At 33.3% G+C, this 24673-nt stretch overlaps 1 protein-coding gene across 1 annotated transcript in view; it reads left to right on the forward strand.

Annotated features, from left to right (window-relative positions):
- The window catches only part of LOC129225664 (probable phosphorylase b kinase regulatory subunit beta), a 94098-nt gene extending 69640 nt beyond the window's left edge, over positions 1-24458 (forward strand). The window contains exons 20-30 of the mRNA XM_054860140.1: positions 1986-2159; positions 3052-3178; positions 4309-4366; positions 4455-4545; positions 7325-7527; positions 9609-9663; positions 9760-9842; positions 13721-13853; positions 17470-17577; positions 23186-23260; positions 24056-24458. Of these exons, the coding sequence (XP_054716115.1) occupies positions 1986-2159; positions 3052-3178; positions 4309-4366; positions 4455-4545; positions 7325-7527; positions 9609-9663; positions 9760-9842; positions 13721-13853; positions 17470-17577; positions 23186-23260; positions 24056-24241 (1293 nt within the window). The 3' untranslated portion in view covers positions 24242-24458. The remainder of the gene's footprint in view (positions 1-1985; positions 2160-3051; positions 3179-4308; positions 4367-4454; positions 4546-7324; positions 7528-9608; positions 9664-9759; positions 9843-13720; positions 13854-17469; positions 17578-23185; positions 23261-24055) is intronic.
- Positions 24459-24673: the final 215 nt, after the last annotated feature.

Here is a 24673-nt window from a genome sequence, read left to right on the forward strand (position 1 = left end):
TGCATCAAATCTTTTAGTTTTTTAATTTTCATTTTCTTAGTTTCGGAAACATCTAGTGTCTGTTTCTTGACATAATTAGTTTTCAGGTCGTATATTGCTCTTTCAAACTTTGCCTGGAAGTGCCTCTATATTTTTCATTGCTTGTCACATTCCTGTAAAATCCTGTCACATTGAACTGTCCTGGTTAAACTGAGTTGTAGCAAAACACACGATTTCTTTTTTTAGTTAATTTTTACTCTTCATTGGTTAAAGAATGGGTTTATAATTATAGGGAGTTGGTTTAGTTATAAGGTTGTGACTGTTTGAACGATATATAAAATTGAAGAAACAATCTTCTGAAAGCAGCGCACATAAAGGTTTAAAAGAACACATTTGACATTCGAAAAAGCATTTCGAAAAATCTAGCAACTTTTTTATTAGTAGGACTTTTTTTTTACAATTTTGATGTCCCCTGTTAGCTAGGCTTGCCAGATTTCTGAAATGTTCAAACCGGAAACTGGTGCAATCTTTTTGCATCTTGCCGAAAAATCGGATTTTTTCCTGTCAATGATTTTTCAAGTTTTGCTACAGTGCAAATGATTGATGTTCCTTTTTATTTTCATTAAACTTTAGTTTGAAAACATAGATGAACTATTTGCGTGTCCCACAATAAGTTAGTAAGTAAATAATTTAGACAACCAGTTGCAAAAGTAAACCAGGAGGAAGCAAATCCTAATAAATAATCAGGTGATGAAAAATTTATATTGTTTTAAATCATGTTTGCCTCTTTAGAAATGAAAAACTATAAAGTTAAAAGCATTTCTTCTTATTTGCTAAGTTCTGCAATTTTCAATCCTTACATTGAGGTAGTTCAGTGAGAAACTTGTTTGTTTTTGAGCAATCACATGCATGTGGAATGAGAGAATTTCAATTTGGAAATGGAAAATTCTCTTACGACTTTTTAAATGTTTTTATGTGCTTGGCTTCTTACAATCAGTCAATTTAACCCTCCTGGTGGCAGAGGCAATCCCACTCAATATTGATTCCACTAACCAGCGTGGATGAACAGTAAACTCCCGATTATCTGCGGAATAGGGTCGCACGGAAACCGCAGATAAGCCAGAATCAAGGGTAATCCAAATGATAGGTAAAAAGCTATACAAAAGCTGAATAATATGAATAATACTCACAGTGCATTTAAATTACAGCTAAAAACATTCCTACATTGCATCTATTCAGTGGCGTACCCAGGGGGTGGGCTGATAGGGCTACGGCCCCCCCCCCCCCCCCCCGAAATTTTCAAAATTAATTATAATAATTATAATAAAGAACAAGTTTTTTTTATGATGTATTTTTGAAATCTTACATTCGTATTGATATCAGAAAAGCGATACATGAACTTTTCTTAGCTACAGTTCATAAGTATCCCCCCCCCAGCTCAAAGACTTTCGAGCTCAGCCCCCCCCCCCCCCCGAACTGATTTGTCTGCGTACGCCGCTGCATCTATTAACATTGAATATAAAAAATATTTGTACGAGTTAAGAGCAAACTAACACAATCATACTTTAGTAGGGTTGTAGCACACCCCTACCTTAATAGGGTTGTGGGCTCTTGGAACAGCTTACCAGAAGAGGCGGTAATGATCAAGGGGGTGGATAGCTTTAAGAGGGGGATTGATCTGCATTGAGGACTAATTAATTGACTAGGACCAGCCTAGCTGGGCCCAGAGCCTGTTGCTGGTCGTCACATTTGTATTTGTATAAGTTTAAAGGACATTTAACGACCTCAGCAAAAAAAAAAAAATTGTGAAAAGACTTGCATAAAATCCAACTGTCGATTCTCGGGAGTTAACCGTATATTTGGTTCTGTTGCCAAGAAAAACAAATAATTTTTTTCTGTTATTTACTTGATGAAACTGAAACATGCTGTATCACCAGAGCCAATGCGTTGTTAATTTTCCCTCCTGACTCTTTTGCCGGCGTAATTAATGAAGATGATGTTTTCAGAACCTGATATCTTCTTCCTGCATCGAGCACCTGGATTTCTTGCACTTACTCTCTCCGAACGACTTGCCCAATGTAGAAGCATTTCAGCAGTTGGAACATGCATCCATTGGCTACCAGAGTCTGACGGATATACCCAAAGCCATCATTTATAATGAGCCGACGTATGATTACAAGGCAAGTACCTCTATTTTTAATACACTAAAATAAATGCATGTCATGCTGCTAATCGATTTTAGTTCAGTTTTATGATAGAAATAAATAGTATGCTTACGACAGTAACGGAAATTTTAAATTATGTTGTTTTTACATTGATTCATTTTGAGGTGAACTAGTTTAGTGTTTAAATGTGTAGTATGTTCTTTTTTTTTCTTTTTTTTCATTAAAAATTTTTTTTTTTTGCATTTAATAAACTGTTTCATAATACACAAAATTTACATGGTAAGAGAATGTTAATCTTAATTAAAAGGTAACTACCATCAATGATTGATAGTAATTATATTTTCACAATTGGAAATAATTTTTCTTACAGAAAACAAACTTATGATTTTTACTACATAATATTTCGAGAAATTGTACTGAAAATCGCCAGTTATTTATTTTTGTACTTTATTATGTATTTGCTAATGGATTCATATTCATATTATGTTGAGATATATTTATTTTATTTTGCTGCTGCAAAAAAATAAATAAATAAATAAATAAATAAATAAATAAAATAAAAAATAAAAAAAAATTAATTAATTAAATAAAAAATAAAAAAATAAAAAATAAATAAATAAAAAAAGGATTAGATAGAAAACTCGTTATATGAAAGTAAATATTTTTACAAGCTTTTAACATGTATAATAATTCTATTTAAAATTTGATACATGCACAAGAACTGGAATCTCCAACCATGAATTGCATCGTAAATATGTTAATTTCTGCTTTTAATATTGTTTTTCAATTGGTGATTTCAATGCCTCTAGTAGTGTGCTTCAGATTGAATATTGTAAAACATCATTATCCTTTCATTATTGCTGGTGAATTTTATTAATGTGTAGTATTCTATCTTCTTCCTCTACAGGAGTTCCAAAACAAATCTTCTAGGGACATTCTAGAAGCTTTAAGTCATACAGATACTTTGCATGGACAGAGTCAGCTCTTAGGAATATTGTATTTTCGGGAAGGGCCACAGTTTTGGACAGAAAATGGTAACTATTCTGAGTTTCTTAATGTTGCCACTTACCAATGAACTACCATTAAGCTGTTATTTAACTTTTCAAATAATCTAATAGCAAAAGTAGCTGGAGATAAATTATTTGCACATCTGAATGTATTATTATTATTATTGTTTTTATTATTTTAGAAAACTAAGGAAAAAAAAGGGAAATTATTGTTTGTTTTAATGAATTAGTATTATGCCAAAAAATATATTTTCATTTCTCTCTATTTTACATAGCAATTTTTTTCAATCAAATAATATAGTTGGTCTCCTTACCTCAAGTAAGATATTTCTTTATTGAAAAGGTTTCAAAGAAGGGTAACAAGGTTAGTAAGAAGACTTTTAGATTTAGATTGTGATACAAGACTTAAAAGGCTTAATATGTGTAGCCTGGAGCAAAGGAAAACCAGATGGGACATGATTCAGTGTTATTTAAATTTATCAAAATGAAAGATGTTATTTGATTAAATTTTTGCACGGACGAGGGGTCATTGTTTTAAGTTATTTAAATCTCAGGCTAACTTGGAAATCAGGAAAAACTACTACTTCAGTAGGATCGAGGGCACTTGGAACAGCTTACCGAAGAGGCTATAATGATCAACTAATATACTGACTAGGACGAGTGTAGCAGGTCCCAGAACCTGTTGATGTTTTTCAAATTTGTATTTGTATAATTGAATTTAATTTTGTATGTACAAAAATTAAATATTATTTAACACATTCATTGCATAATATGTACCATTGATTTATCAAAATTAAGACTACATCAATATATTGTTTGTTTATCTCATTAAAAGCAATCTAAAATAATTTCAGCCACATTTTATTATGGTCAATATCTTATTTAATTTGTTTGGCTCGAATGAGAATAATTCTAGTCCTTTTCGTTAAGATGAGTTATTTAAACTTATCCAGTATTATACTTATCCAGTAGTATTGTAGGTAGTAAATTGTCTGGAAAATCTTTTTTCTTTTGCAAAGTGGTAATGCAGTGTATGAGTATTTTGTATTGTAAGCTTTGAGAAAAAAATAAATAAGGACATGAAACATTGACCAATAAAGTAAATAACAAATAATAAACTTCTATTTTTTTTCTCTCTTTTTTAAATTAAATCTTAGGCACTGTCAAAGAAAGATTAGAGAGATTGACTAGACAAGCTGGAGCACTTAGACATTGGTATTTTTTCCTTTTGTGTGTTGCATTTCTTCTTTCTTCAAGTATATTATTTATAACTGTTCACTTTATGAATTTGTTGTTGCATCAGGTCTGTTGTCCGATATTGTTCCAGTGTTCTGCGAAAATTAGTGGATAGTATCAGCCCTAATATAACGTCCATCTTGGTCTGTGGAAAACAAGTATGTTCTTTTATATAAAAATTATTGATAATTCTTTGTGAATATTAATAAAATGATCAATCATCAATGACAAAGCACCCATTATTGAAACATTACAATAACTATTTCAAAGTTTCAATGAAGACGATTTATCAGTGCAAAAACTAGGGGGTGTATTTAATTTCTCGGGCCCCCTCCAAAAGAATTTTCTGTGTCCGCCCCTGTCTACACCACTGGTTAAAACCAGATTTTTATATCTACTTAACTTATTGCTTTAGATCTACGTTGCTTTCTGGTTTTTATACCTACATTACTCAGAGGCATAAACGAGTGACCAGACCTGCTTTGTTCAAAAAAATTCCCCTCCCCTGTATGTTTTCGCTGTAGCCTAACTTGATCTATTTCAGTTAATTTTTCTGCAGGATTTGCTTGCATATGTGCGTAATCCATCTGTAATAATGGGTGATTCTTTTTAGCTTTTACGTAGTGTTATTATTTTTAGCTGTAATAGAGAGAGAGTTGTAATGTATGTAAATGTTGTTAATTTTGTTCAGCTATTACATGTATTGGCAACTTTTTAACCCAGTAAAACCCCCTCCTAATGGACACCCCTCTTTTGCGGACAATTTTTAATTCCCCAGTTCCAATGCAAACAACATTATTAAACCCCCGTCCTGCAGACACCTCTCTATTGCGGACGAAAAAAAAAAAATGTCCCGTTAGTGTCCGCATTAGAGGGATTTTACTGTATGTGGTTATGGTTGCACCCAGTGGCGCAGAACATAAGCACATTCATTTCTTCTGTTAAAACCAAGGGGGAAAAGCAGGGTATTTGAGCTTTTCCAAGCGGAATAGGTTTCAGCAAAATATCTTATTGCTTTTACTGATCATGGAGCAGTTAGAAATTACTTTTCAATTCTTAAATATGAAATTTGTATTTCATGATGAGCAACCCACGTCCTCCCCCCCCCCCTCCCCGGTATAAGATAGTTAAAATGGTGTCAATAAAGCTCTATAGGGTCCCTCAGCACTTCCATCACTGCACAAATCCTTTTTAGGGAAATCTAGAGAGAGGAAGCCTACCGAGAGAGAGAGAGACACTACCCGCACTACCCTACCGTACCAGATTTTCTGAGGCTCTTTACCAATCCTCATCGAAAGATCGAAACCGTTATTGGCTAGCATTTGACATTCATAAAGACATGAATGTTTTTGAGGAGGAGGTTTTAAATGATCTCGCGAAAAAAAAACACAAACAATAAAAATAAGATTAAAGTAAAACTAATAATTAATGTTCTGTGTTTTTTCCCATTTCTTCGTTTTATAGTGATATCAATATGAGTTATTAGTTGTTTTTAAGCAAGTACTTTGAATGAATAATTATTAATCTATAGACATTCTTTGATATTGAATAATTACGCATTGTAAATGAATAGGGAAGTAAGCAACAGTTTTTGATTTTGAAAACCCCTCCCAGAAAAATTTTCTGGCTGTGCCACTGGTTGCACCCTATTCTGCAGGTAATTGAGAGTAGCGGGCAGATAGCTTTAGATCTTCATTGGAGATTTAGGATCAGTTTAGCTCAGGGTTGGCAAAAACCCGGGTTTTTTTAAAAAAGCCCATGGACCCAGGGTTTTTTGGGTTTTTTTAAATAAAGCCCAAAAAAACCCAACTAAAGCTGGGTTTTTTTTAAAAGAAATGTGGGTTTTTTGTCTTTTTTTAGGGGAAAGGTGGGGTACTCGTAGCATATTGTAGCAGAAATATATGGACAAAGCACAAAAATTGTCTTGATAAAAAAAAGCTGGAAAATTCAGCGTTTTGTGAAGAAAGGTATAAAAGACGACAAAATTCAAGAATGGTGAAGTTTCAGATTTTTTTAGTTTCCATGATTACCAACAGTTAAGGCAAAGTTACTTCTTGAGTAATAAAATCTATTGTTTATTTGTTCGTTTTTAATTTCGACATTTTTTTTTTTTTTTTTTTGTATTTTACTTTATTGTATTTCATTTTGTTATGCAAAACTACTGTCGAACCTCAAGTAGTTTAAATCCCTTTTTACTGAATTCCAGCTTAATCAAGACATTTCTTTGAATTTTATGTTGCCTGTTTTTCTATTTTTGTGTACAGAGTAAGAAATATTAAACTTTTTCGTAAGATAATGAAAATACTGTACATCCTATTCCGTTTTCTGTCCGACCATTTGTAAAACCTGTTAATTTCTAAAAAATATACCTTGTTTATTCGAGTTTTGTGACGTGTTGGTTTGCAGAAAATAATTCACACGAGAGCCTTTTAGCTAAAGTAGTATCCTTTGTACAATCTGCAAATTTTGAGAAAATCTGACGTGACAGGACTTAGTCAAGGTAATTTGAGTTCCTTATTTACCAGTTGAAGGGAAAAAGTTAACTATATTTATTTAAAATCTTTGAAGCATTTTTTAATGCCCTTAAGAGTTAAGAAATACTATTAAAGTTCAAAATTCATTTTTTATGTCCATTGCCTATTGTGAAGAAGAAATAAAAAAGAAGTTTAAATTGTAAAAGTATTTAAATTAATTATTTTTTAAAAAAAAGTTCTCAGAAAATTTTAAAAAACCCAAAAAGTGGGCTAAATAATGGGTTTTTTTAAATGGGTTTTTTCAAAAAAACCCATTGGGTCCAACCCAATTGGGTCCAATCCGGCCAACCCTGGTTTAGCTGGGCCCAGAGCCTGTTGCAGTTCATTGCATTTGTATTGTGTTTGTATTTGAGTGTACCGTATTCTGTTCTGTTTTCTAAAATCATTGGAACTCTGTTTTTAGATTACCGTGGGAGTATTTGGCCACGAAGAAGTGGTTATTGACAAACCTCTGACCCCCAAAGAGGTGGAGGGTATTATCTATTCCAAATGCCAAGTGCATGACATTTACCAAGCTGTCCTTCAACAAGAAATTATTCTGTATGTGGGTCGTCTGATTTCCACTGCGCCTCACCTTTTCCATGGTATTCTAAAAATTAGAATTGGGTATGCTTGGATAAAGTTCTTTTATTCTTAAAATTCACTTGATATTTTTATTGAGAAATGCCAAATTGATGAAAAATGGACTAAAGTTGATGTCTTTTCTTTTTTTTCATTCATAATACTTTTGCTTGTATTGATAATACATTTGGCTTTATCAAAGCTGTATAAAGAAGTGTTGTAAGGAAGCCTGCCGTGGGCAGGGGTAAATGGCAGTATCTGCAGAAATGAGCTTTTGAGATATTTGAAGAAATGTGTGTTGAATTCAATACTGACAATACGGAAGTGTTGTAATTAGACCTTTTTTTCAGCGAAAACCAAATAAGCAGGTTTGTACAGTAAAGATAGCATACAATAGATGACAAAAATGCAAAAAATGAAAAATTTGCAATTACTGCCCTTTACTTGCCCATGGCAAATGTTCTATCAATAATTATTAATAATAGTTATTGATAACACTTCTCCTGTTTGGTTGAAACAGCTTTGTTGACTAGTGAAACCCGAAAATTTAGTCACCATGTAAGAAATTTCTTTCTTATCTTAAGGTCATTTTTTATCATAAAACTTATTTTTGTTGCTATTTTCAAATGTTATGATATTTATCTTTTTTTTTTTAAGTAGGAAATACCATGCTGTATATTTCATGCTTCATTGCAATTTTTATTAGAAATTAGTTTTTAAGGATACAATTTATCAACAGTCTGTTTATGACATCCAGAGGCAGCAGTTTTGTCTCTGTTATGAACTCATCAGTCTGGAATAGTCGGTAACACCTGGAGAGAGACTCATTGTAGCTGAGGTTGCCTTCAAACTAGAAAGAAATTCTGATGTGAACTCCGGCCAAAACTCAGGTCTGTGGATGTCATAACCAGGCTGTTAGAATATTGCATGTAGTTTTGCACTTACCCCTGACTTAATTGCAATAACTTACTGCTTATTACCTGAGCTTTTACTTTCTTTTCATGCACTGACTCCATTGCTTAAGGACTGTGGCTGGTGCTGTAAATTAATTTTTGCGAACAAATTACCAAATACCATTGAAAAGAATAATCAATTTTGTTTAACCACAGAATAGAAATATCAAAGTTCATTAATATTTCTAATTTGCTGCCAGAATAGAGTTCTGAGAAAGGAAATACATTTAGAATAGCGATTCTCAACCGATGGTCTGGCGGACCAGCACCAGTTGGCGGAAAAATTTGACTGGTCATTAGAGATATTTGCTCATCTTCATTAGGGAAATTTATTCACTCAAAAAAAAAAACTTATACAACATTTGTTTGTGAATTTTGTGATGAAGTTTCATCATTTCCTGCGATTGTTTTTCTACTCATGTATATTTGTTACGATGATTACTTATCGTGACATCAAAATATTTTTTGTAACAGTTTTTAAATACCAAGCAAAGTTTCATTTATTTATTTTATAAAAAGGGGCAAAGTTTTAAAATGGTCTGTGACTCAATTTTAATAATATTATTACTTGCTAGGGGGCTCTACCACCTGTGGGTGGGTGACAATTGATTATTTTAATGCTTTTCAGTGTGTCAGGATATCCCTAAACGTCCTCAGGACATTCTCAAGACTGGATGATCAGTCCCTTATCTCTGGACAGTGAAGATTTAGAGGGGGGAGACAGAGCGGGATTGCTTTCCCTAGATCCAACCATACCATTATTGACCTGGTAGACATTGCCAGTTCAGAAGAGATAAGATTACAGACTTAGACAGACACCTGCAGGTTTTAATAATATGGATGTTTATGACAGATAGCGGGGGGAGGGGGGGGGGTCAAAAATGTTTAAAAAAGACAGGGACTTCATTTATAAACAACCTTAAGCGTAAATAATATATTGGATACATTACTTAGCTATTTTCTAAGTTCAATATTTCCCACATTTGTTTATACAAAATTATGTTACTTGCAAGCAATAATGCATAGTTTTTCTCACCAAAATAAACAAATTTTAGATGACAAACAGAAAATCGCTGATGTAGCTACTAACTTGATACGCTGATTAGATTATTTAATTGATTATCTCAATTATGAACCTACTTTAATAACATATAGCTGTTATTAATTTTCTAGTTGGGTTCTTCAAGCAATGATACTTCACATGAAATTTCTGAATCCAAATCCACCAGTAAGTCCTATGTATTTATAAATTGTAACTGCCAAAAAGAAAGTTTTATTTTATCAATGAATCTGTAGTTTTAACTCGAAAATAATACATTTTTAGACTTTAGAAAGTTTATCACCCAGTGAGCTGCGCAAAGTGCTATACCGTGTACTTACCTTGGCAGAAGATGGTTCAAATACAAAGTAAGTTTGGATCTGTTGTAGTCTTAATTTAACATTAATATTTAAACTATAAGAAAATGAACTATGTACTATTGATCTCAAAACAATCACCTCATGAAGTTATTAGCATTCACTTTTATCTATATATATAAAAATGGAGTTTGGTAAATTTGTTCCCTAAGATCTCAGAAACTACCCGGCAGATTTGGCTGAAACTTTCACCGTTTGTTCAGTTTGGTACTGGGAAGGTTTATAGACCAGTTCGAAAAAAATCCGATTGATAGTTTCCCTTTTTATTCCAATTTTAGTCCCAGTTTTCGCATAAATGCCCCACTATGGGGATGGAAAAAAACGTGCACATATTAACATTATATGTCCATCGAAAGCGCCAATTTTTCTGCTGAAGATAGCATCTGTTCGAAGTTTCTAAGTTGTATAAAATACGAGTTATGAGCTTTTTTGTTCCCTCTTCGAAGGCTTTCATCAACCCAAGTCATTATTTAGTGTGTCATCTCAACTCCCAAGAATTGTTGTATTGTTGAATATTTTTGCGTTTCGTCTGACTTTTTGAGGCTTTTCTCAAGTCAAATCTTAAAGTAACGTTTTTCCACAAGATTGGCCAAAAATAAATGGATTTGGCTGATCATTTTACTTTTAAACGGAACTTATGTAATTAATGGTTTATTATTACTATTTATGCTGATTGGACACTTGATCACTATATCCAACCAACCAGCAGAAATATCGCCAGAAATTTTTCAGAAAGATGTCAGTAGCTGATGCATTTGGTAGTTTTTTCCATTGTCGCTGTTTTTGAGCCCAAAGACTATGTAATAATGTTTCTCAGCTTTCACCATATAAAAAAAATATCGCCAATCACAGATACTTAAAAGAAAAAAAATACTGTGTAAAATAATTCAACAACTAAATTAGGCAAATCCATAAACCGCACAAAAACTTCCATTAATTTTTCTTTTTGTACGATTTCAAACAATTGCCAAATTTTACTACTTATTTTGGAAACATTTCGATGAAACCGTTTAGCGCCATTTTTTTTTTTTTTGACCAAAAGTATCTCAGCATCTGGCAACAATATTTCTATAATAAAAATTAGTAAGGAGGGGGAGTATTATCGAAAGTGTCCCAAAATGATTCTCGCAAATTTGGTAAGATTTTAAACCGCACCAAGTGCCCACAAAAATTGGAATTTCAAAAAATAACTAAAGCAAGTGTAAGGGGAACACGGGCGGCTACATTTTTTAAAACAGTTCGTACATCAATAGCCATACAGAGAAGGTTTTAGATTTAAAAAAAAGTACTAACAGATAAATCTTTTTAAACATGTAAAGTTTAATTTCATATTTCGGAAATTCTTCAAATTTGTATATGCTTAAATGTCGTGCTTTCGTTTCTAATTGAATACTATTTTGTTCTTTATACTTATTGCTATTTTAGTTTAATCAGTAAGGAAGAAGCTCGATTTTTAATCACGTCAAAAAGGTTTGTTTTAAAATCTTTCGCTTAAAACAGAAAACAAGGGCAAGTAACGATTGTTTCTCATAATTATTACTGACCCAGGCAACGCCGGGTATTTTTGCTAGTAATGAAATAAAATAATTCATTTCTATAAATATAACTAGAAATCGCCGGTTGAGGTATGAAGGGCGAAATTTGCTTCTACATTTGAACGAATCCATTGCCTGTTTGGTGATAGTCTGGCAGTTGAAATTGTAACCCTTACTCCTTTGGATTAACCCTAAACTCCAGTGGATAGCGTTCATTGTTGACCATTTTTTTTTTCTGTCTTCATTCCCCTGAAATGACACAGTGACTTACCAGTAAAACAGTTAACTTACTGGATCGAGTTCAGCCTTGTCACAATAAAGCCTTTCTCTGCATGTTAAACATTACCAAAACATGTTATCAAACTATCATGCCGAGGGGTAAGTTTCATTGTTGAAACTCGCGGGTTACTCGATCATGTTATCAAATTATCGGGCTGTGCCGCGAGTTTCATTGTTTTTGATATCAAGAGTGTTACTCGATCAGTGAATTCGCTACTGTATGTATGAGGATTTCTTAAAGTGCATAAGGTATGCTCTGTTGTATTTTATTACATAGTTTCTTTTTAAGGATTCATATTTTCTTTACATTTCTGTGTTTATGTTCAGTTTTTTACAAAAAAAAAAAAAAAAATTAATCTTCTCACTGTTGAGTGAAAATTAATAAAAATAGCTGTAACTAATTTACTGTAAGTCACTGTAAAGAAAGGTTTGGATAAACTTCTCCTATTTGTTTATGATCATGTCAACAAAGAAAGAAAAAAGGAAGGGAAAGAAAAAGTTTTTTTAAAGACCAAATATAAAGTTAAAAACTGACTAAAGTTATCACTTGCAGACTTTATAATATTTAACCGACAAATTTTGGAAACATAAAACTTGTTTCCTAGCATGACTTTTTATTACCACTCACTGTTGTCATGTAGTGTACATGAAATAAGCTTTAAAATATATAGATAAGGTTTTTTATTTGTATGGAGATATTTTTGAACTTTACTAAACACACCACATTCGCAACTCCAATGAACTATAGGGGGCACTGCAGTCACTGTCTAATGGCGAACGAAAAAACTAAAACAAACGCATGTGGTAACGAAGAAAATGCGAATAAGTCTAGTAAATTTTGTTCGTATGCATGATTTTTTCGCTTTATTCTTTTAAAACTAATTTTCAAAGTCTTGTTGATATTCTGGCCCACGTAGAAAGAAATGAGAATTCAAGAATTATTACTAAAGGTTAGAAATTAATGCAAAATACGCAGTTCGTAGTTCTAAGCAGCCATTTCCACGATGTTGAATTCGATATTTATCAATTCTTGATAAAACTAAATAATAATTGTGGCCTGACAAGAATAACAATTAAGGCTAGAAAATTTAATTATATGACATTACGAATTATTGTCAAAAGAAGATGATACTTCTTTGCCTTGCTTGGCTAGCGCTAATTGTTTTGCATTTGTAGCTGAGTTATTTCTCTCAAATTGCCGAATCCGTTCATTTTAAATTTTTCTGTTTGGTATGTTTCTAATTTCTGAGTTATGATTTAATTATGTCATGCTATACAAATCATCAACAAAATTCTCACGGATATATGGTGGTAGTTTTCTTTTCAATTTGATCTACCATTATTTCTTTTCACTTATCGAATTCTGTAATCTTTCTACCATTTTATTCCACTCTTGTTAAAAAATAAAAATGGTTTAACTAACATGGGCGGAATCTCGCCAAGGATACTTAGCTCGCACAATACTAAAACTATAACCCTAAACAAATTTGGCGAAACCTTTCAGCTGAGAATAAAAGCAACAAAATAAATTCTTTTTGGTTAAACATCTTCCATTTCGTTCTACGATAATATATTCAAGAAAAAATTTTGCATACTGTCTATTCCAACTAAATGCTGCTGTAAAATATGGTTTGTTAAATTAATTTAAGATTTAAAAAAAAACCATATTCTTACAAATTCACACAAAACAATAAATTTTTTTACCTGGTATAACGTTATCCAAGTTTGCTAATCCAGAGTTTTCTGGTGTTAACGTGCCTTCACCATTTCTCAATCAAATCACTTTTTAGAGGGAAATAATAAAAACTAACATTATTTTGAGGAGCTCTAACAATTTCTGTTGCTGAAAGCAATCCAAGACACATCGATTGCGTTAATAAATACTCAGAACAAACTGCCTATGTTTAAGTGAACAGACATACGTGGAACGCAATGTGGCAATGTTTTAGTTTTTTCGGCAGTTTTGTAAATCACCGCAAGGTAGCATATTCGAGCGCTGGAGTTGCGAATTGCATGCTAAAAAGAAAGTAAGCTTTGCCACTCATTCTTTTTCAGACTGTCCATCCACCAGAGGCGGCAAATCGAAGGGGCACTGTGTCGTGTTCCCAAGAACTTTTATGACAGAGTTTGGGACATCATGACTCGCACAGCAGAAGGCATCATAGTGGAGGGACACCACCTGCCCCAGGTATATTTTGACAGGCTGTTGTCACTTCAAGTATTTGCTTACAATCAATGCAATTCCTGATTAACAGACGTAATGTAAATTTTGAACCAAATTTAGTGATTATTTCAAAAACAGGGTACAGTCGACTCCCGCTACAACGAGATTCGACTTACGCGAAATGGCTATAACGCGATTTTTTCACAAGTAAAGAATTTTAGGGCTAACGCGAATTCCTCGCCAGCAACGCCAAAATTTTCTGAAGGTAATCGCTGTGCATTAGTTTTGACTTTGTTATTGGCTAATAAAATATTTTTTTCGCAAATCAACCTTCATCCCTTTAGCATCACTGACAGCGGAAGTTCCCACATCGTGCGTACTAATCCGAACATTGCTTTGTTAGTGCATGCAAATTACTACTCCTCATTTTCCATTTATTTTTTTCATTCTAACTGCGAAAGTTGATGAAATATAATGACCCCTTCACGTATGAGCGCTGTCTCATCTTAAGTAAGGTAGCACAGCAGTGAGGTATGAGTGAATCTTCCATACGCACAATTAATAGTCAGGAAAATGAAATCCATAAAAGTTCGTCAAGTAGTGTCTAAGCAAAATGCAACTAGTATGTTGTGGCCATCACGAAACTTTCTTCTATATTTTTCTTTTTTTTCTGATCCCTCCCCATGCTTGACGAGGAAGCAATATTCCCAACAAAAACCAAATTACACATGAAAAAACTTGACCACCATCCCAATGTCTGCATTATTGCAAAAGCAAAGCAAAGAGCGAAAATTGAAAGTTATTTTAAAAGCCTTGCTTGAATTAATTACAAATATTTTATTTGTTAACAAACATAAGATGGCAACAGTTAAAAATTTTAAATCATTGAGATAATATTTCCTACCATTTCCATACAATTAAAATCACGAGAAATAAGCAGACGACAATCTATTACGATTTATCTTTCTTATTGTTGCATTAATAAAGCTATTTTTATTCGCAAAAAAAAAAAAAAAAAAAAATCAACACCTCTCGGAGCGATTGGCGTCAAAATTGAACCAAAGCCTGTTTACGTATGGATTCACATATATTCCAAATTTCAACCAGAACGTAGCATTACTTCTTGAGATAGGGCACTCACAATGGAGAAAAAGAACGGGTGATTGCGCTACCCCCTTTTTAGCTGTGGACACCAAAATAAAATCAGCTCTTATACCCACTAAGGGCTACTTGCCGATAAATTTTTCTTCCATTCCGTTCATTATTTCTTGAGATACAGCAGTCACAATTGACGACAAAAAACGTTCTATAGCTCAACCCCCGTTTGAGTTATTGACACCAAAATTGAAGCATCACCTGTTCCTGTTAATACCAACATATGGACCAAATTTTGTTTGATTCCGCCAGTAACTTCCTGAGGAATAGCAAGCACGCGTAACTCGAAAAACGTCCCATTGCTCCACCCCCCTTGGAGGAATTCGCGCCAAAAACTAATGGGCACAAGTTCACATAGGGGCACATATGTGTACTAAATTTCGTTCGATTTCATGCGGCAGTTTTTGCTGTAGAGCGGCCACAAAAAACTGGTCACACACAGACGTGACACACATACACACACACACACACAGACAGACTGACATTTTCCAAAAATGGTCGAAATGGACTCAGCACACCTCAAAACGTTCGAATCCGTCAAAATTCGAAATTCGAAAGTTTGCACGAATCCAATACTTTCTTCTATATATTAGATATAGAAGAAAGTAAAAATGATGAAAATGAAAGTCTGCTCTTGTATTGTGAATTAAAGAAACCAGGAAACGTTATAAAAGAACTAACGAAGCAACTGTATGCTTTACTAATAATAAAGCTGAAAGTCTCTCTGTCTGGATCTCTGTCTGTTAGGATCTCTGTGACGCGCACAGCGCCTAGACCGTTTGGCGGGCGATTTTCATGAAATTTGGCACAAAGATAGTTTGTAGCATTCGGATTATGCACCTTGAAACGATTTTTCAAAAATTCGATGTGGTTCTTTTTCTATACCAATTTTAAGAACGTTTTCACGAGCAAATGATCACAAGGTGGAATAGTAAATTACGAAATTACCATAACGTGGAACCGTAACAATGGGCGAGCCATTTAACATAGCCAATTGGCGAGAAATTCACCATCCATTATTTGTTAATTTACAGGCGAACCAAATGACCTTTTAATTTTCTACTACAGGAAAAGCCGTGCGGGTACCACTAGTTAAAAATATATTAGAATAACCATTTCATCACGCAGCATAAATCATCATCTTCTTCATTTTTTAAAGTTACAAATATCATTAAAGGCTCTTCTGTACTGTACAATTATAGTGCATTTTATTAGTATACTGTACGTACCGTACTAGTTTGTTTTATGTCCATCTTTCCCATTGATCATTGATTTTGCATCGTAACAGTACTTTATGTTGAATAAAACAGCTTTTTTTAAAAAAAGATTCAAATAAAACAGTTCCATTCTTGATGTAAGAAATGGTTATGTACAGTTAAGGAATTGTTTAAAACAGTTTGAGGTGGTGTTTACAAGTGTCTAAATGGTTGGTTATGTTTATAAAAGTTTTCACGCACATCCTTTTCCACAACGCGAAATTTCGACTTGGGCGAGAGATCTTAGAACGCATCCCTCGCATAAGTCGGGACTCGACTGTACATTCAATAAACCTTTTTTATCAATTAATTTAATTCAGAAAGTGAGCTTATGGGCTATTCCACCGTCACGTGCGGGACAAAAATACGCTTAAATTTCATTTACATTTCGTCATATCTCTTAACATTTTAATGAAACAGGGGTAAGATTTTTTAAAATTTTTGCATTTGATGCAAAGACACTCTTAATACAATTATATTTTAGCTAAACATTTTTTTAATTTTAAATAAAATTTATTTAAATTCGTCATGTCCGGGACATCCAAAGTCAACCTCCGGTGACTTGCTTATGAATAAGCTAATATTTTGCTCCATTAATACTGCAATGACCGAACAAATTGTAGATTTCGAAAGCTATGGTTCCAACGTAAAGGAAACATACCTCAATAGTTTAGAAATAGTTAATTAAACCATTGAAAAATAATATGTATATGCCCATTCCATTGAAAATGGTCATTTTGTCCCGCACGTGATGGTTCCTATATTTCATAAAAAATAAATACTTTCTGAAGAAAGTTTTTCTTAAGAAGTCATACATGCGTTTGTAATTTCTTAAGCAACAAAATTTTGTTCATCATCCTTTTAAATTATTATTTTTTATGAAATGTGTAAAGCATCACGTGTGGGACAAAATTACCGTTTTCCGTGGAATGGCCCTTATGATGAAAAGACATCAGAGAAAAACATCAAGGAAAAGCAGTAAGTAGTTTAAATAATAAAAATTAAGGATTAACCAAGCAACCAATAAGAAAATCGGAAAAGTGATATGAAAGATCACAAACCATATTAAGAGCAGAAAATTTCTCACAGGTACAGTGTGAAACAAATATATAAGATGGATGCTTAAATTTTACATGTAACACAACAACTATTAATTTTCACTGAATATTTTATTTTATGGATCTTTTCTTCGCTATGAATTTTCTAAATAGTATTTCCTTCTCTTCCAGCAACCCACACTGACTGAGATGACTGTGTATGATTTGAAATTTGCTATTGAAGTGGAGATGTTTCTGAGTAGAGTGTCTGCTCCTGAGTATCGCCAGATTCTTGTTGAAGTGAGTTTATCCTCTCTGCTTAGAAATTTCAACGACACATACAGTATAACTTTGATTTAACGATTTCCTCAATTTAATGATACATTTCACTGGTCCGGATTTAGCTACATTGCATGTCTATGCTCCTCGATGTAAATGATATCCTTGATTCAACGATAACTTTTTCCAGTCTCTTGACAATTGTTAAAGCAGGGATATACAGTATTTAAAATATTAGAGATCCAGGCTTTAAATTTTAAATTGGGAAGGAAATAACTATTTTTTAGGCATTTTTATTTTATTTATTTGTTTTGTGAAAAAAATCTTGTTATATTGTATACAGTATGTTTAGCTATCACAAAGCTAATCTGAAATCCCTTCGGCTGTTAGGACTTCACCGGGTATGACTTGGAAGCTGGAGGTTTTTTTTAAACTGATATTTTGCTTTTAGATGAATTGATTGAGCTTAAAAGTAATGAAAGAACCTTTTTTAACCCCTGACACACAAAGGACGGGGGTTATAAGTTTGAGGTGTGTGTGTGTATCTATGTATCTATATATCTGTGTGTCTGTGGCACTCTAGTGCCTAAACCGATGGACCGATTTTGAAGGAAAAAAAAACTTGTTTGAAAGGGGAGTTGATCGAGAGTGTTCTTAGCTAGGTTGCCTCTTCGGATGACATTAATTAACAAAAATATTAATTAAAAACCTCTAAAAGCATTTTCTTGATTTTTGCAATGAAAATATATTTTAAAATCTAGTACCAAAATGAAGAGGTTTTTTTTTTTTTTCTGCATCTGATAGAATGTGTTTAGAACTTCCATGTTATTTGGAATTCGGATTAAAAGTTTTTTTAAGCAGATTTTAAATACGGCTAAGCCTTTATTCAGCAATTAGTAACCGAATTCATTGTTGGCGGACAAGGAAATTAAAAGCAATGATTTAAAATTTTTATCTGTTGCCAGTTTCTATTTCATAGCAAATAAAATACTTATAATTGATTTTTAATAGTATAAGGCTTTTAAAAGAAATTTCCATTTTCCCTCTTGATTCTACATCCCCCCCCCCCCTCCCCCAGTCGTTTTTTTTTTTTTTAATTTTTAATTTTAGTTACAAATGAAATTTAGGGAAAGGTCTAATTTTAAGATATGAAGTTTTGTCAATTGGCCACTTTTACGACACAGAATTTTGTGAAATGGGCTCATCCGGACGCTATTTTTATCTGAATCGACTTCAAAATATGTATTAAACTTCATAAAATTTGCTTAACGTTTAATCATGCAATAGGGCTAACAAAATCAAACTTTTTCACAAATTTCACACTTTCATTGCTATTTAATTGTCATTACTAGTAAAGTCAGAATGTCCTATTTTAGGTTGGGAGGTTGTATAATAAGGGTAAATTGTTTTCGTAGTGGAATGTAATTCATGACTAAAATCCTTGAGGGAAGTTATGGACTGAAATCAAAGCGATTAGTTTTGAATTGCATTTCTTCACTAAGCATCTCATTTGAAAAAAAAAAAAAATAAATAAAAATTGAATGCATGAAGAGCTGAACAGTTGTTAATTCATTAAAGCTTGCCCGTATAATGTTCTTCGTTATCTTTTAATTGAGTCATTTGTCTGTATTTAAGAAATTGTCTGAGGGACAAGACGGGAAGGAAAATTGGACACATTGAACATTAATCTTTTTCAAATGTTTGGCTTTAAATAAAATAAGTAAAGCAGGGAGTTTTCTTAACAGTATTTTTGGAGTAGTATCAAAGGGACATAAAAATTCCCATTGCTAGAGACTTGTCCAAGTACAATTAAGATAAATAATTCGCTTTAAAATTATTTTGATTTTAAAATAAATGTGATGTGCAAACACTTTGACATACCTCACAAGCATCATTATTTATTAAAAACATCAAAGTGTTAAAGTTGTGCAAATATAGAAATGAGAATTACAGACACTTATTTTGGGGTTAGAAGGAACCCTTTTTAATGCAAGAAAAGAAAAAGCAGCTTTTGGATGAAATGATGTCCTGCTAGAGAAGTTAAATTTTTGCTTTCTTTTTTGTTTTTTTTTTTTGTGTTGAAAAAGAAGTTGCCTGTGTCACGAAAATGTGTCTCCAATTCTTATTGTAATTTACTTAACTTGAGCATTGTTAAAATGTTTTTAACTTACCTCACTAAAGTGAATATTTATTTTTCACTAACCATTTTTACTTAATAAGTTAAATTGGCATGGTTGATGCCCCAAAATCTCTTCGATGCAAAATCCCCGGTCTTAAGGCTTGCTGTATAAAATTGTCTGCGAGGTTCACTATCTGTGTAATACATTGAAGTTTTAATATCTTTGGCGTAAGCAGGTGTATCAACAGGGTAGACAGACAAAAGTTTTGAAGAGAGGTATGGTCAAATTTTGGAGGTGGATATCGTTTGCTCATTTTTAGCCTACTTTCCCAGTAAAGGTCAGAAAAAGTAGAAAAAAGCATGAAAGAAGGATTAATGCATCTTAAAAATATCGTGAAAAACAAAAAAAAGTCAAAAATAAATAAAATAATTAAATAAATATTGAAAAATTAAAAATTGGAAAGTAGGGTATTGAGATGGGGAAAAATGTCTGTCGGTCTGTCTGTCTGTCTGTCTGTCGGTCTGTCTGTCTGTCCCCCCCTAATAACTTTTGAATGAATAGTCCGATTCGAACAAACTTTTTTTTGTTCGAAAGATCTCGGCGAGGACACCTCATTCCCATATTTCACTTTTTGATTTGAACTATTTTTTGTTCAATTTTGAACAGTTCAAAAAAACTTAACATTAGCGCCTACGGGGAAATTCAAAGCAATTCCGAACTGTGAGGCGAATTTGCTTCAAACAAACTTTGTAGGAAAAAGCTTTTGATAAAAAACTTGTATATAAGATATCTTTTTGATTTGAACAATTTTCCGTTCAATTTTGAACAGTTCAAATCCCTTAACATTTGCGCCTACGCGGAAACTGAAAGTCAATGTAGATTCCGTACTTGAAGGCGGATTTACTTCAAACAAACTTTGTTGGAAATAGCTCTCGACGACCTACTCCCGACTCCGACTCCGAGAATTTAGGGGGACCTGACACCGACTCTGACTCCTGTTCCCGACAATTAATCGGACTCCGACTCCCCGACTTCGACTCTGACTTCGTAGCTTTGGCAAACATTTATACACGGAGGACAAATGACTGACTCCGATTCTTGGATATTCGACTCCGACTCTTTTATCCCAAAATGAGATTGACTCCGACTCCGACTCCGCTGCTGTGGTTTTAACTGTGAAATAATTATTGTTGATATGATTTGTTTTTATTTTCACGCTAAAGTTTTAATTTAGGTATTTAGTTTTCGGTGAATAAACTCGAAAAATATGCGCAGACGATTTTTTTTTTTTTTTTTGACAATGAAAATTATTTCTTTAAGTTGACATTTTATTGTTTTTTTTTATTTTGGTAAGTGCATTAATTTGTTTAAAAAATTATTTTCCGCAACAGGGGAAAAAGAAACGATTTTTTTTATATGATGTATTTATTTTAATGAACTTATTATTATTTTTTCGTTTTGAAAGCTGTTAAAAAAAATTTTTAATGGAAAGAAGTGTATTAGCTGCTTTGTTTAAAAGGTGCTGCTATTTTATTTGTTCGTTTTTTTGAAGAAAAGTATGGAATATTTTATCCCTAGAAATCAGCTTAAAATATTAAAAAAAATATGTTTGAAAAAATTTGCGATTTTAGCTATTTTTGAGAATATTGATCAGGTACTAGAAAGTAGTATGGGTATACGGGAAAGTAGGCTCGTCTAGTTCTAGACGGAACTTCTTGTTCTACGGTCTAAAAAGGAACATTTCTGAGTTTTATTTTTATCCTCCAACCGTTCCCTGAGACATACAGGGTGGTTAATAAAAATACGTGAGGTGTTCAGAGCCCTCTAGCAAGTGAAGTATTGGACGAAACATTGCCAAATTTCATGGTCTTACGTAGCAGACCGTGGGATTTCGATTTCTGCAATAAAAAAAAAGTACCAAAATTCACCACCAGGGGGGATTTTGGCGCTGCAAAAGTGTATTACTTGCGAATACTAAAGAATTAAATGCTAAAAAATTCAGCCCACATCAAGTTTTTAACTACAAATGTTTGTTGCTTTCAAATAAGGTTCAATAAAACCAACAAGACATTTCAATTCGTAACAAGAGGAGAATAATACCAAAAGCCGTCACGAAGAAATTTTGGCGCAGAAGCAAGGATTTCTATTTGAATGATATTCATATAAGATGGTGCACCACCCCACGTTGAGCTTTAGGCACTGAGTGTATGGCGACAACATTTCTTTGATAGCAGTTATATTAGACTGTGGTCGCCCAATCTTTCACCTTCTATAGAAGTTTCTTCATCTTCCTTTATATAGAAGTTTGGTAAGACCTCATTTGGAGTATGCTGTTCAGTTTTGGTCTCCTTATCTTAAGAAAGACATTAATGTATTGGAAAGGGTTCAAAGGCGGGCTACAAGGCTAATAAATGGACTTTCTCACTTAGACTATGATTCCAGGCTTAGAATGCTAAAAATGTACAGTCTTGAGCAAAGAAGAGACCCAGGGGACATGATTCAGTTGTTTAAATTTATTAAAACGAAAGATGTTACGGGGCTGAAGTTTAGCACGGAAAACAGGACAAGGGGTCATTGTTTTAAGCTATTTAAATCTCAGGCTAACATGGATGTTAGGAAAAATTATTATTATAGCAGGGTAGTGGAACCTCGGAACAGCTTACAGGAAGAGGTGGTAATGAGCAAGGGAGTAGATAGTTTTAAGAGGGCCATTGATCTTCACTGGGGATTGTAAATTGACCAGGACCAGTCTAGCTGGGCCCAGAGCCTGTTGCTGGTCGTCGCTTTTGTGTTTGTATTTGTATTCTGTCTTTCCGCCATGGGGATTTCTTAATGGTGTTGTGTTTCTACGACATGTTCCCGATGTCTCAACTTTGAAAACTCGAATAACATTGCAGGTAGGGGAAATTATTCCCCCTCCCCCCGGATGTGTGGAAAATATTGTGCATTGTATGCAGTACATGCAAATTACCTCGATGTTGGTCGTATTGAACCTCATTTGTTAGTAAAAGTCATATTTTGGGATTAAAATTGATGCATATTTTGGCAGTTAGCATTTATTCCTTTAATATTCACAACAATACACCTTTCCAACGCCAAAATTTCTCCTGGTGACGATTTTTTGTACTAATTTTTTTTTATTTCAGAAATCGAAACCCCATGGTCTGCTTTGTACCCTCATGAAATTCGGCAATGTTTTGTCCAATACTTCACTTACTAGAGAGTTCTGAACAGCTGACATTATTTTATAACCACCCTGTATATTGAATACTCGTTTTACAAAAGAGCAAACTGGTTGTGTTTTAGATGAAGGACATGACTGCAATGCCATTTATTTTAGGAAAACTTGTATGCAGTATTTTGTGGTTTGAATTAATTTTATTTTGTGGTGTAGCTTGCACTTGAAACATTTCGTGATTTGAAATCTGTTGTTTTTTGTCCGTTAAATGTTTGTTTTACTAATGAACTTCTTATTTTATGCAATTTTAAAGCAAAATTGTATTTTGCAGCTGATAATGGTCGTGTACTTGATTCTGGAAAGGAATCCGGAACTTTCTTTCAACACCACTATTGACATGAATAAGGTTTGTACAACTCATGCACATGTCAGATAACATAAAACTTTTTGTTTATGCAAATAAAATTTATGACTAGATATACATACAGTAGAACTTTGTTTGTACGAAACTCTTTTAACCAAAACCTTGTCTAACCAAAGTCTGTTTTGTAATTTCTGTATATTTTAAGTAAATAAATAAAACCACTTTAAGCTTGCAACAGGCAGCTAGTTCTGCTGTACACACCCAGTCTGCAGTGGGAAAGTAAGAGCAGTAATTGCAAATTTTATTTTTTATTTATTTTTTATTTTTTTGCATTTTTGTCATCTATTGTTCTTCAGCTTCATTGTGCAAGCTTGCTAATTTTTGCTGAAAAAAATTTGTTTTTTGCTGAAAATAAAGCATGAAGAAAATGTTGAATTACAACATTTCCCTGTTAGTTTGGAATCTGAAAACCTACTTTCTGCAGATAATGCGCTCTACCTTCTCACAGCGGCAGTCATCCCTGCATTTCTATCATCCCTGTTTTTTTTCCCCTGCCACATCCAGCAGTACATATTTGAAGCATTTTAATGAATTGTAGCTTTTGAAATGCTATATAAAGTCAATAGGTATCCATTTGGAAAGTTTTTTTTTTTTTTCAAACTTTGTATGTAGGTTTGAAATTAATTGTATCAGTAACAACACCACAAGTGAAAGTTTACTTTTAGCTTTTTCAGTTTTATTTATTTATTTTTTTTCCTTGCTCAGTGTTTTGTCTTGACTAAAATCATTACAAAAATAGTTTGCTCATGTTTCAAAACTGTTTCTCTGTTTTCACAGCTTGTAGAAGAAGCTTTCATCATGTACCAACGAGACACAGGAGGAGATCGAGAGAACGATATGACCATGTTTTTCGACTCTCCCACGACGATCACAGCCAGTTATTTGGCGAGAGCGGTTATGAACCACTTGCTCAAGTGTGCGCCAGATCAAAGTTACTCTCGAGATCTCTGTGTCGTATCCTGAACTGATTCACAGTGATCCCTGCTGGTTTGTATGTATCATGTATAGTCAAAGGCTCCTTAAGTGGCCATCACGTGGAAGATCTTCTGAAGCTACCGTCACCCACTATTTTCTCTTGTTTTGTTATCATTACCAGTTTGTTCCTTGAAGAGTTATACTGATTCAAGTCACTTGTTCTGATAAAAAGAACAGCCTGGATTTTTTCTTTCCACCAACTATAATGACTTCAGTGGTATAGTTCGACCGCGAACAAATGACCCTTGTCAATCATTTGAGGAAACGAGTCCATTCCTTAAAATAAGTAGAGAGGGAAGAAAGGAAGAGTGCCATATTTTGGAATTTAGCAACATTTTGGCAATATGAAAAAAAGAAATACTCCTTTTGATTATTTAGACCTGAAAGATTAAAGTTGCGGCAATAGCTGCTTTGAGTTGG

Source organism: Uloborus diversus, chromosome 7, assembly GCF_026930045.1.
Source record: "Uloborus diversus isolate 005 chromosome 7, Udiv.v.3.1, whole genome shotgun sequence".
NCBI classification, from domain to species: Eukaryota; Metazoa; Arthropoda; class Arachnida; order Araneae; family Uloboridae; genus Uloborus; species Uloborus diversus.